Here is a 13,774-nt window from a genome sequence, read left to right on the forward strand (position 1 = left end):
GGGAAGGGGTTTTCATTAAAAAAAATGTAAAAAGGGAAGGGGAAGAGAAAATGAGATATTGCACGTGAGAAAGAGAGGAGGGGAGGGGGTTTTGATTAAAAAAGGGAGGTTTGAAACAGAGGGTAGGTTCGAGAAGCCCTCTCGAGGTTCGGAGCTTTCCAAACCTATAGCTAAAATAATATAGTAGTAAGAAGTAAGATATAGAGCTCAAAGAAAAAATATTGAAATATTTTGATATGTTTATCAAGTAACCTTAGTTACAAACGAAAGGTTCATAAAAAAGAGACACTGAGAGACCAATAGAGTGACACTAGAGGATGCATTGCTTTAGGGTTTTACAAAATCTAAAATATAATTTTTTTAATATGGCTCAATTGTTTAACTTAAATTATACTCATTTGTAATTTTAAAATTTTTTATATTATATTGTTAAGTGACTAAAAAAGCCACATCTTTCTTGTAAAATTATTACTCAATTAAGATAGGGTGTGTTTTACTTTTGGAAAGTCCTACTTTATTGGCCCTTTACCCTAGGTTCTACACTTCTTTATTTTACAAGGATTTCAAACCTTCGGAAACGCTGCATCTGCTTGGGTGGGACGGGCTGTAAAAGTGTTTCACAACCTTAAAACCTTTGACCGACCTTACTCTTCCGCCTTCTCGAAGCCCTAGCTGCTGTTTGATTTCCTGCATCAGTGTTATCGTCGCTACCAGACATCATGATTATCCCGGTCCGCTGCTTCACCTGCGGGAAGGTATGGGAACGTGCTTCTAAAATGATGCTATGCCCTGAAATATGGTCGGAAACTGATACTCCTTATGCATGCTTGCAGGTGATTGGGAACAAATGGGATACCTATCTGGATCTTCTTCAGGCGGATTACTCGGAATGGTGATTGATCGCTCGCTTCCTTTTTTCTTTGAGCATTCGGCCACACGTTTTCTTCTAGCGTCTCTGCATGTGTGTCTTGTTTTCAACGACGCACTGAAGGGGTTCTGAGGATCAGCGCGCCATATATATTCGTCGCATAGGCTTATGTCTTACGTATTCATGCGTGTCTTGATGATATTGTGCAGTGATGCGTTGGATGCTTTGGGCCTTCATCGCTATTGCTGCAGGAGGATGCTGATGACTCATGTCGATCTTATTGAAAAGCTCCTGCAATATAACAGTAAGGGCCATCTCATTTAGAGTGGAGCATATAGACAACTTTCTATCCTGCTTGCTTTTGAAGTTGAGAAATGATTAGCATCTTAGGAATGTGCGCTTGCTCGTTGGATAGGTAGATGCTCAAAATCCACCCTTCAATTTTGATCATTATTTATCGTGAAGCTGACTTGCTAATTTGAATTGCTCATAGTAGACAATCAGGATTTGTTTGAGCTTGAGATGTGTATTAGTCTTGAGGATCCTTGCCTGTCTTTCGGAAAGGCAGATGCTGAAATCCAACTTATGGGTAAGCCTTCAACATCAATCATCATTTTAGTGTGGTCAACCAGCCAAAGGAATGAAGTGCTAGATTAGTAAGACCATCAATCAAGTAGGGAGATGCATTTCTTTTCTCTCATGTAGCCTTGGGCCTTCTCTTTTGTTATGTCAAGAGTTATGGCTCACTTGGAGATTACAATCTTAGTTGATGTGAACTACCATCTACTTTGGATTGTTGATTGTGAGATCGTTTACAAGAAGGCAGCAACACTGGAAGGATGATATTGTAGCAAGGGATAAAAAGACAAGACCTACAAGGATAGGAATAATGACTTTTGAGGAGGTATCCTGGTGTGTGTTGATGTCACCTTATAGAAGATGACAAGTATTTCAAGTGCAATTGGAAAAGTGATCTCTATCTTAAGGCTATTGTTAGTGGATGAGGGCTTAATGATAAGGTTGGCCAAATGGGAATTTGGATCAGGCTGATTAGATGCAGTGGCCAAAAGGTGGCTTGCACAGATTGAAAACACCAGGGCAGTAGCTGCAGATGCAAGGTTGGTAGTAGATAGGTTGGAGGTGCTATGTAGTAGCAAGGAGCTACAAATGCATTTTTTTGGTTGCAAATATGGTGATTGTTTGTAATGAAGAAGGTTGAGCTAAATAGGATGGCAACAAACTACAGGTAACTCGAGGCTGAGCAGCTCTAGAGCAGTGTAAAACTGGTGGTGAGAGCTGCTGTTAGTTAGCCTGCCTTATTTTGTCAGTCTGTTATCTCTTGATTGTGAGTATGACAGAGACATTTGGAGCTTTGATTGTGTTTTTCCTTTGTTAAGTGTGCATTTCTAGTGTTTGTGTTGCCTTGATAGCCTACTGATCGCTTCCTAGACTGTTGTGATTGTTTTTTTGACATTCTATGCCATCATTTTGGTACATTTATTGGAGTAGGACTGCATTAAATGTAGTTGGTTAGCTTGCTCAAGTCAGCCAGCTTAGCAGTCAACCAGTTTATAGCTGTTGGGCTGGTTGGGCAGATCATTCTTCTTTGTCCTTTGTTGGTGCTCCGATAGGTGGCTGTAGTCTTCTCCGTCTCTGTCGTGGATTGGAGGTTGCACACTCCGTTTTCATCTTCGTCACTATCACTGTCTCTATTACCGTCTTAGACAGGTGCTGCCATTATTATTTAGCCAAATTCGGTGCCCTCATTGACGCATTGGACTGTGTGTAGGGATTGATGAGTCCTCATGGTATTGAGATTTCCTTCATTGTTGAGTGCAAATTTCTATTCTCCTCTCCTTATTTCTCTGTGTTTGTGATTCTCTTTCATTGTGCACTCACACCCCATTGTAGGCTATCTCATGGGCTATGAGTTGATGTCCTTCCGGGCTACTTAGACATTTAAATTGTCATTTAATGTAGTTCTTGCCCTTAGGCTCCTAGACACTAAGTGACTCTAGGGTTAGGGTTTTCTATGATGGTTAAGCCATTAAGGTTCTATTTTATTATAAAAAGACACTTTGTGCGTCCTTAGCATACAAGTGTGTGGCATTGTATTATGATTGTCTTGAGTGTTGTACTTGCACTCATTGATACACTGCTTCTCTTGTGTGATCAAGTGATGTTGTGCTTTGATTAATTTCTTCATTCTCATTTATTCTTCATTAGTTCTTTTGCTCTTATTTATTCTTCATTAAATTAATCATGCAATTACTCCACACATGGATCCATAGCAGTATCAGAGCCACTTATCTTCATTGCCATTGTTATTGCTCGTGATAGTCTGACATCTGCCATTGCCATTGAGCTCCTCTTGCTTGGTGGTTGCCTGCGAGCCATTGCTCCCACTTTGACTTTATTTTCTTTATCGGTGATTGTGCACTTAGTGCTACCACCTTTTTCAATCGGTGCTAGTTGTCACCAATGTCTTTCCCTCGTGTGTCTATGTAATGGGTATGTGAAATTTTACGATGCTTTAATCTTGTCAATAACAATTGATTAAGCTATTAATTAAATGTGCAAGATTGTTAGCATATGTGATGCCTATGGCAATTATTTCATGGTAATAGGCGAAGGATCACGAGGATGCAATAGGTGTCAAAGACAAAAGTGGTGATAAGTTATACCAGTTGGGTTTTGGGGGTGAGTTGATGTTAGTTTTGACCTTGGAATAGTTATTTGGTCAATAAGTGTTGGTGGTGATACTAGGGACTAGCATTAATTAATTAATTAATGCTAGTCTAAGGGTCAACAAAGGTTAGGGAGCACTGTTGTGCAAATGGCATATCCACTATAATTATGGATAGGCATATATTAATTAATGCTAGTCTAAGGGTCAACAAAGGTTAGGGACCATTGTTGTGCAAATGGCATATCCACTATAATTATGGATAGGCATATTTAATTTTGGGGTCAGAAGGGTTGAAATTATTTTTGAGAATGATTTAATTTTAAAAATTAATTAAATGATTAGATAATACTGAAAATTGGGTTTAGAAGGTTGTCACTTGGAAAAAAATGCCCATGCAAACTAAGAAAGCGTTTTTGGGGGCTACGTCTATGCCATTGAATCAATTTATAGCTTGGGAGAGGGAGAAGAAGAGAGAGAGTTGGTGGTTTGTTTTTCGGTCAGAGAAGAACTATTTGCTGTAGAAGATAACCATTTAGGGGTCTCAGTAGGTAGGGGCCAGTAGAGAGTTGCCTTCTAGGGGTTGGCAATAGCATTGCTAATCAGGTGATAGCATTTTGGAGGTGGTTGGTTGTAGGTGACTGTATTAAATAGAGGCTTGAGTAGGCAATAAACAGAATTTAGGGTTTTCTCATAAAGAAAATCAGATTTCTCTCATATTGGCTTTCTATCACCTTTTCCAAATCATTCTCTGGAGATATCAGCATTTCTCAGTCATTTTGAGTAAATCTCAGTCTTATTTGGTGGACGACAAGAGGATTTCTGCTTTAAATCCCAAATTTTTACAGAAATTAGGGTTTTGACAGCCGCCTCGATATGTGTGTTCAAAATTAAGGACCTAGGACTTGAATTTCAGCAGTTGAAATTAAGGAATTTTAAGGAGATTCAAGAGGCCAGATAGTCAATATCAGATTTGGGGTTGAATTTGTCTTTCAAGGAGTAGGTGAAGGCCCATCCCATGTAAACCCTAAATTTTTACAGAAATTAAGCTTTTGGCAGTCGCCTTGAGATGTGTGCTCATAATTGTGGGCTTAGGATTTGAATTCCAGTTGTTGAAATTGAAGAATTTCAAGGAGATTCAAGAGACTAGCTAGCCAACATCGGATTTGGGGTTTCAAGGAGTAGGTGAAGGCCAATCCCCCTGTAAACCCTGAATTTAGGGTTTTGACAGCTACCTGAGATGTGTGCTTAAAATTGTGGGCCTAGGACGAAATTGAGGAATTTCAGGGAGATTCAAGAGACCAACTAGCCAATATCGAATTTGGGATTGAATTTGTCTTTTAAGGAGCAAGTAAAGGCCAATCCCGAAGCAAACCAAGGGGCAAATTGGTTTGGAGGCTTGCTGGGTTAGTTTTGATAGTAAGAGGCACTTGGATTAGCGGAGTAGGTCAAAGGATCTCTGTTGTACTTCATCCATTTGCAATAAAAGTTAAAGAAATAATGTGAGGGGTGCTAGTTTTGGGGCTAACAAGATTGTATGGTAAAGTGCGCATTTTAGTATTGTGAATTTGTTAATTGCTGTAATAAGTGCAAATCACATTATTTACTACTTATTCGAGAAGAAAGATTGGTTTCATGGTTCCATTGTCGGGATACCATTAATTCTCTCATATTGGTGGGCGTGAGACTCTTGATTGAAGGTCAGAAGCTTTGCTCTAGTATTGAAATTGTATTCAATTGAGCATTACAGTAAGAATGTCTTTAGATAGTGAGATGGGATCAAGTAGGGATGATGTCTCCTATCTAAAAATTCACAAAGTGTTAGGGAAAGCAATGCCTGATCTTGGACAAGGCGTGCAACATGGACAGCAAGCTAATAGCTGATAATGTTGGTTTAGACCAAAATGTGGGTCCTTCTTGGCCTTCAGAAGCTAATGACCAATAAGAGCAAGAGGAATTTGGTAATTATTTGAAAGATCAACTAAGGATAGCTGCTGAAATGTTTATGCAATTGGCAAATGATCCTCAGTTCATGCGCTTTTTGAACCCTTAAAGGAGGGTAATGAAGGTAAGAAGAGGAAATCGTCTTCAAGAGCTTTGACACAGTAAGATGCATCGAAAAAGAGTCAACACAATAGCATGATGTTCCAAATGTGGATAATGAGCATAAGCAAATGGTGCCAATGGGGCAATTGATGCATATATAAGTCCAACTTGGAAGTGCCAATCCAATGTTTTTTGGAGAGTAGGGTTTGCATGCAATGATAGAGCAGTCATAATACTTTGGTGACGGCACTAGTTTTCATGTTATGGTGGGCCAGGGACGGCATATAGGGATGTATGACACAACTCCTTATCATATACAACAAACAATGTGTGGTGTGCAAGGCTCAATGCATTTGGGTATGACTGGTATTATGCATAACCCCATACTTAGTACTGTTGGCATGATGCTAGGACACAAAGTGGCAAGTTTGGCAACACATCTATGCAGCCCATTGTGTTTGGGACTCATGGTATTAATGCTGGTCATGCAAATGCTTCGTATAGTATTGATCATGATGAAAAATATAGCTAGTAATGCAAACAATGTATGGGAAAATGTATCTTGGTATGGCTAGTAGTATGCAATTTCCTATGCACAATCACATTGCGATGGCCCAAAGTATGCAAACAAGAATGTTTTCTAGTGCATTTGGTGCTCCTCGCATGTTAGGTTCACACGAGGGGCTAGTCAACTAGATGCAATGTTGCATATTAGTTACGTCGGAATTGTAACAATGTGCAAGTATAAAGCTTAACAATGCTTAAGGGGAAGAATGATCTACAACCTAGTAGAGATTTCAAGGCAAGTAAAGTTAGAGATAAAGTTTCCGTATGCTTCTTGATGAAGCTTCAATATTGTTTCACCAATAGATGTAAAGTGGATGGAAGAGGATGACTTGATAGACTATTCTTAGTTGTTGTAACTTTACTGAGAAGCCTTTAAGTAAGAGCTGAGTTCGGTTCGAGTCAGGTTCAATAGAGCAAGGGCTTGAAGCATTACTAAGATGCCTTTTAGTAAGAGCTGACTTCGGCTCGGGCTTAGTTAGATTCAGCAGAGTAGAGGCTCGGGGCATTGCCTGAGGTTGAAGGGAAAGGTAGTACTTTCACTCCTCCAGCTATGGACAACTCTCGTATGTAGTGGATCTAGGATGTATTCAACATGCATTCAAGGTTTTGTGCTGACAGTATGTTTGCCATGAGGTCACTACTCTTTATATTAGTCGTCGTGAGATGTATGTAGATGAGTATGAGTTTCAGTCAGACATTGAAATGATACTTTTATTTTATGATCACTTTGGCAGGAGTCTTTGCCTTAGTTTGAGAAAAAATGTCGGTCAGTTTCAACTTAGTCTTTGATCAGTTTGAGAATCGTTTATGGTTACTTTTGGGATCAATTTTTGCAATCAGTTTGTGATCAGTTTGAGGTCACATTGCAACAGTTGTGATGAGTTCTCAAATCGACAACAAGTGATCATTTTATAATCAAATATGCCCAGTATTCAATGGTTTACAGTTGGTTCCATGGTCAGCAGCATGTTAGTACGTGCCATAGATGGTTTCAGTCGTGATTTATCTTGAGAATGTACTTTACTATGGTTCTGAAGTCTGAATAGTTGAGAAACATGAGTTATGGATGTATCCAATGTACAGTTGAAGCGGAAGCAAAGAGAGGGAGAGAGCAGAGACTAGGGAGCAAGCGTATTAATTGAGGTACTCTATAATCCAGAACTGAACAGTGTTGAAGAGTGAGATAGAGTGAGAGTGAGTTGTCGGATAGGTGTGTATCAGTGTGGTACACACAAAGAACAAAAGAATGTATTTATACTTAAGAGTATGATATACTTACATCCATTAGGGTGAGTTTACGTGTGTGAAGTAATATATACACGGGAGAGCGTACATGGCCTTTACACCCAACATACAATGGCTTATTAGCAACAATTCTGGATTGTATTTAAGATTTATATCATGTTTATGCTGGTTGGAAATTTTGGGCAAGTATGGGGTATATGGCATGGTTGGACAACAGAGGCCAATGTTGTGATTGTGATGTCTTATGGAAGTTTTAGTGCAACATGTTTTTCCTTTGGCATAATGCAATGCAATCGAGGATGATTGCAGGGATATCAAGGGGAAGGTTTGTCATTAGGACGTGAAATTTTGAGATGCTTTAATCTTGCTAATAACATTTGATTAAATATTTAATCAAATGTGCAAGGTTGTTAGTACATGTGATGCACATGACAGTTATTTCATGGTAATAAGCCAAGGGCCCCGACGAGGATACATCAGGTATCAAAGGCAAAAGTTGTGGTAATAAGTTATGCCTAACACGTACTAGATGGTACTTGGTGTTAGATTTGGACCTAGACTAATTTATTGGTCACTAATGTCAGTGTGACATTAGAGATTAGGTATTAATTAATTAATTAATGCCGGTCTAAGGATCCCTAATTGCTTAGGGATACTTGGAAGACAAATTGGCCCAGCCTATTTAATCATTGGTGGGTGAAATTAATTTTTTGAGCATTAGAATAATTATTAGATTAATTTTTAGAATTAATATTCTAAAAATTAATTTTATGAGTTGGATAATATTGGAAAATGGAATTAGAAGGTTACCACTTGACAAAACTTGCCCATGCAAGTGGGAAAAATGTTTTTAGGGGCTGGTGGAGTCTATTCCAGCCATTATGAGAGAGAAGGAGATTGTTAAGGAGCAAGAAGAGGTTGCTGATGTGATTTGCAGCCACTAGGAATCAATCCTACAACATGTGAGAGTAGTTTGGAGCCCTCTAGGAGTAGATGACAGTAGCCCAAGGTCCTTTTGGTGCAAATGACAATATATAAGGAGAGGGAGCAGCTTCTCGTGATGAAACCGTGAAATTTCTCTCTACAGGATTCTCTCTCGTCCCCTAGGCATCTCTCTAGTTATCTTAGCATTTTCCAATAGTTTGAGCCATCAAAGGAAGAGATTTTACTCAATCTCTACTGTAAACCCTAATTTATAGTAGAATTTAGGGTTTTGATAACCGCCTCGGAATTCATGCTCATAATTGAGGGCCTAGGATTTGAATTGCAACAGTTGAAATTGAGTAATTTCAGGGAGATTCAAAAGGCTAGCCAATATTAGATTTTGGTTTGAATGTCTTTCAAGGAGTAGGATGAGAGACAATTCCCAAGCAAACCAAGGGGGTAAATTGGTTTCAAGGCTTATTGGTCAGTATTGACAGTAAGAGGCACTTGGATTAGTGGAGGAGGTCAAAGGATCTTTGCTTTACTTTATCCATTTGCAATAAAAGTCAAAGAAATACCGCAAGGGGCGCCAATTTTGGGGCCCACAAGTTGTCCATTGTCCAAGATTGTATGGTAGAGAGTGCGTTTCAATTTTTGCGATTTTGTAAATTACCGTAATAAGTGCTAAATCAGGTTATCTACCACCCTATCTGGGAAGGAAGGCTAGTTTTAGGCTATCTTCTCATGGTTAGATTGCAGTCCAATGTCGTGTTGTCACACCTTGCCTAGTGTCACTTTGCCACCTCCATGTCTATCTTGGGCCATTTCCACCTTGTTGATTACCGATTTGCTACCTCTGTAGACCTATTGCTAGCAACAGACTTGTCACCAATATGAATCTACCGTGCCTTTGCCACGGTGGTCCAGTTGCCCTATAGTCCAAACATTGCCGCTTGAATTGCCACCTATAGCAAATCTCTTCCACTCATTGGAATCTAGTTGGTCCTCAAATTTGTTGTGTTCTTGTTGTTGATTAGCTGCCTTCATCACCACCGTGACCTTACCGATCATCATGCTCTTTGGGATTTGTTAGAATATTAGAGTTGCAGCATGGGGAAGTGTGCACAAGAGAGAAGAGAGCTTAGTAAATTGCTCACAAGTACTACTACTCTCACACACATTGAGAGTGACCCTTAGGGCTGTTTAAATAGCCTATGTATGGCTAGGGTTAGGGTTTACTTACCCTCTAGTCCATTCACATTCATCTACCCTTGGATGTAGAGGGTTCATATGCCTATCTCTCAACACCCCCCTCAATGCCAGAGTGGCATTGGGTTACAAGACATGTTAATGTTCCTCCCCCTCTCGGAGTCACATGGGATGCCTTTATAAATCAGGCTACAAGAGTGCTTATAGATAGAGGATTTATAGATTTAGAAGAGTCGATCAGCAAGTGTCGTGGAGACAAAGTTGGCCTCCAATTCTTTTGGTACTTTAGGGTTGGTAGGGCATTTATTGATGATAAGCAAGAGAAAATTATTATTCTTCATAGTATTTGATGCCATTATAACAGCCAACATCTCTTCTACTAGTGGTTTATTATTATTTGGGCATTTATTTTCTCTCTCCACTTGGAATTCATTATTTTATTTCTTATTTCCACTCGTGACCAGCAATTATAATGATTTATTAGGCATGCTTGGTGCTGATGACAAGCTCGATGGCACAAATTAACCTATGTGAGCTTACATGATGTGACGTGTTCTTGTCACAGAATTTATGGCACATTGTTAATGGCATCGAGTGAAGGTTGTCTTCTCCAACACCGCCACCATCTCCCACTGCCACATCGAGAGGTGGCTCTCATGATGCTAAATCATCCTCTTCCACATCGCCTCCCACCCAAGAGCAAATGTGATGGGATGGCTGTGATGCCCAAGTGCATTCCTTAAATCGCTTTATTTGTGAAGAGGGGTATCATTCCACACATTTGATCATGCAAGATAGCCAAGGAGGCGAGGGGTCAGCTTGTATCGTTGTATCAAGTGTGCAGTTTGTAATGCACCTTTTTAGCTTTACATCTACCTCCAAAATCACCTTAGCCCAGCAGTGAAACATGTTTCGCAGCATAGAAACAGGTCACCCAGTATGTAGCAAGTTTAGGAACTGCAAAACACAGCAATTCGAGACATAGAATAGTGAATAACAGCAGCACAAAGCACCAAACCAGCGACATTGGTTGTTTGATTCCATGTGAGAATGAGCAATGGAAGTGGAAGAATCACAATTACTGAACACTGAGAAGAAGTCTAGGAACAGCAAAACACAGCAATTTGAGACCTGAAATAGTGAATAGCAGTAGCACAAAGCACCAGACCAGCAACATTGATCGTTTGATTCCATGTGAGAAGGAGCAATAGCGGAAGAATCACAATTGCTGAAAACCAAGAAGAATGAATAGTGAAAGAGAGAACACAAGAAATCAAATAATAAATGAGTGGGCAATGGGATCCATCATACAATACAAGCGATATAATGTATAGACCACACAGGTGAATGGCATGTGTAGTGACCATTAGTGTCTCCAGACACCCTCTCTTTAGTGCATGTCATCTGATGTAATAAGAATGGAGTGGGTATATATAGACTCTAGGGGCAGACCCAAGACAAATGAGCTAGCCCCAAATGGGTTGCCTAGAAAGGTGCCTCATACAAATGTCAAAGCCTAATCAAGAGCCTAACGCCCATGAAATGTGCACCACTATCAAAAAGATTATGGGATTGGATGAAGTTTGAGCCCTCAAAGCATTGGCCACACTTTCGACTTCAGAAGTGATTTGTATTGTCATGATCAGATGTCATTTGGGAAGGGCAGCTTGCATGTTGGAAAGTTGGGCTTAAAAGTTTGTCACTTGGAGAAGAAAGGATTGCATGTAGTGAAGATAGCTATGTTTGACACTTGGAGTCTTGTAGCATAGAGAAGCAAGGCGTGGCTGGAAATGTGAGTATTGAAGTCAATTGATAAGGATTACACTTCATTGTCTGGAGTTTCTTTAACATTGGTAAGAAGTCATGCCAACCATGGTTCTTGTTTTAGATGATTTCTGATTGTTTGAGGGAAATTGTAATACAAGCATGATGAACTGTTTTGCCTTTTAATCCATCCACCTCGCATTTGTGAAGACATATTACATAAGGAGGCCCTTGAGTCTCTTCTGTGTCATTAGAGTTGCTCGCTTTTCCTTAAATGGATTATTTATGTGCAATGCTCTTCAAGTAGGTAGCCAGAGGCCAGGAAAGTGGTTGGCAGCCTGCTTAGAGAGGCTACCAACAGGGCAGGTGGTAGCGTTGGTAACATGGCTGTGGCAGGGCAGCTCAATAGGTGATTGTTGTGGATGCTGTTCTGGACTAGTAGTGCAGCATATTGGATTGTGCTAATCCCCTCCAGGACTCATTAAGTTTGTAAATTGGAGCTGCTTACTGTAATAAATAGAGCTCAAGGGTCACACTATTGCTAGCTGAACAGGCAGTCAAGAATAGTCACTGACATGCGATTGACACTCTCAAAGAGTGTCTCCGTATCACTCCTGGTCCTTGTCAGCTGATTCAGGTCTGCAAGAGTTTTTCAAAACTTGCAATCTACATGACTGTATGCTGCTTCAGTTCATGTTAATAACTGGACAAGGTAGCAACAGAATGTTACATGTGCTATACTAGAAAGCACAAGTGACATGTCGATAGGCATTTTTTAAGTAACCAAAGTGCACAATTACAATGTATTGAGGATCAAGACCACATCTCCATTGGCTTCTTACCAGTGAAAATAAGAGCTAGAGCCATCTAGGGGTCTATTTTTAGACCTCCCTTGCTTTTTTGGCTGATGAAAGGGGCTGATTTTGGTCATGTGTGCATGCAATGGGAGAAGAGAACATATTAGGAGAAATGTCTCCCTTATTACAACGAGAGAAATGATTTAAGGGTCTTTTTGGGTTATTGGGCATGCTAGATGCAGTTATGTGATCAGGTTTGAGAGCTTGTGATCCAGTAAGAATAAGAATCTACTCCACTTTAACCCAATGAATCTTCAGATAACCAAAAATTAACAATATGGCAATCGTTGGTGGCATCAACTCATGCACACCAAAAAGCCCAGTGGGAGTCTGAAGTTGGACAGCAGCCTTTGATACCAGCAATGTCTATCATGCATACCTTCATCCATGGACAGACCTGTGTCACATCATAGATCAATGTACTGTGTATGTTGTCATTCTCTGTGTTACAGATGATGATGATAGTGCAAGAATTACACCTGTTATCTGGGAAGATGGGTGAGGAAGAAGGATTGGGACAGGAGAGGTTGGGGAAGCCAGAGAGAGTTGCTCTGGGGCTAGAGAGAGGCTAATTTTCTGGTTTGTTTTTTGAACTCTTTACTGTTCCGATTTTCATACTAAAAGAATATTGGTGTGTTGCAGCCTTGGAGAGGAATGATTCCAACCAATAAAGAATGGCCAGTAAGGTTTTTGGAAATGGACGCTTTTTGGCAGCTATCAATTAAGCATGTAGCTAGTATGCGCCATGCATGCTCAATCTAAGGATCATAAGTCTAAGGAGGACATTTCTAAAGAGAGTTGTGATGTAAGCTACCTGTAATTTCATGATGTTAAGGGATCTGAATTGTGTTCATATCATTACAAAAACACAATGAGTGCAATGGAGTTGCTTGGTCATGGGGGATCATGTATTTTTACTAATCTCATGCTAGCTGTAATCATTTGGTTAGTTCTCTATCCATGAACTGTATTTTACTCAACTCTTTGGTCATCAACTAGCATTTGTTTTCTGGAGGGTGAGATATAATGCCTATAGTGTGGCTGCGATGCTTTTTCCATTGTCTGCAAAAAGCCAGTGGTATATATGAAGTAGACAATTTATCATAGTTTCAATGTTCTAATATTCTGGTGACACCAAATGCTGTGGTTGGCATGGTTTCTAGCAAGAAGCTTTTGGAAGTATGTCTATTATGCACATGGTAAGGTGATATTCACGTGGAAAATGCATTAGGTTTAGGAAACCAAAAGTTATTTAAGTTTGAGCAGATAGAGTCTGTTTTGGTAATATTCATGAGGGAGAGAGATTGTGTGAATAGTTCCTTGTCACAAGAGGGGATATTGATCTTTGTTTACATTTGAAGCCCATTTTGCAAGTCATTGGAATAAGGGGGAATTGAGACCAAGATTTGAATGGCCTTTGGTCAAGGGGTATTGTAAAGCTTGTATTTGTGTTTAAGGGAGATGGTGTAAATGGATGGTGTAATGTTTGTGATTGGTTTTGCTAGTGCATTTGCTCTTACCTCTATTCAGTCTTCATGAAAGCAATTGTGCATTTTCATATATCATTGTCCTACTAATATTGTTGGACAGGATTTTGGGATAAATTTG

General features: G+C 39.8%; 1 protein-coding gene across 1 annotated transcript; it reads left to right on the forward strand.

Annotated features, from left to right (window-relative positions):
* The first annotated feature begins 571 nt into the window (after positions 1-571).
* On the forward strand, positions 572-13,125 carry LOC148038585 (DNA-directed RNA polymerase subunit 10-like protein). Its single transcript, XM_087673671.1, has 4 exons — positions 572-755; positions 834-892; positions 1,078-1,172; positions 12,809-13,125. The coding sequence occupies exons 1-4, from the start codon at positions 720-722 to the stop codon at positions 12,835-12,837; spliced, it is 219 nt and encodes a 72-aa protein (XP_087529797.1). The 5' UTR covers positions 572-719; the 3' UTR covers positions 12,838-13,125.
* Positions 13,126-13,774: the final 649 nt, after the last annotated feature.

Source organism: Lygodium microphyllum, chromosome 3 (genome assembly GCF_053477565.2).
Source record: "Lygodium microphyllum isolate KBCC chromosome 3, Lygodium_microphyllum_v1.1.10, whole genome shotgun sequence".
NCBI lineage: Eukaryota > Viridiplantae > Streptophyta > Polypodiopsida > Schizaeales > Lygodiaceae > Lygodium > Lygodium microphyllum.

Excerpts from the sequence above, each read along its gene's own strand:
- LOC148038585 (XM_087673671.1), top strand. The coding sequence starts at position 720 with ATGATTATCCCGGTCCGCTGCTTCACCTGCGGGAAG. Across the intron at positions 893-1,077 it reads CAGGCGGATTACTCGGAATG|TGATGCGTTGGATGCTTTGG; the intron begins GTGATTGATCGC and ends GATATTGTGCAG. Across the intron at positions 1,173-12,808 it reads AAAGCTCCTGCAATATAACA|CCTTGGAGAGGAATGATTCC; the intron begins GTAAGGGCCATC and ends GGTGTGTTGCAG.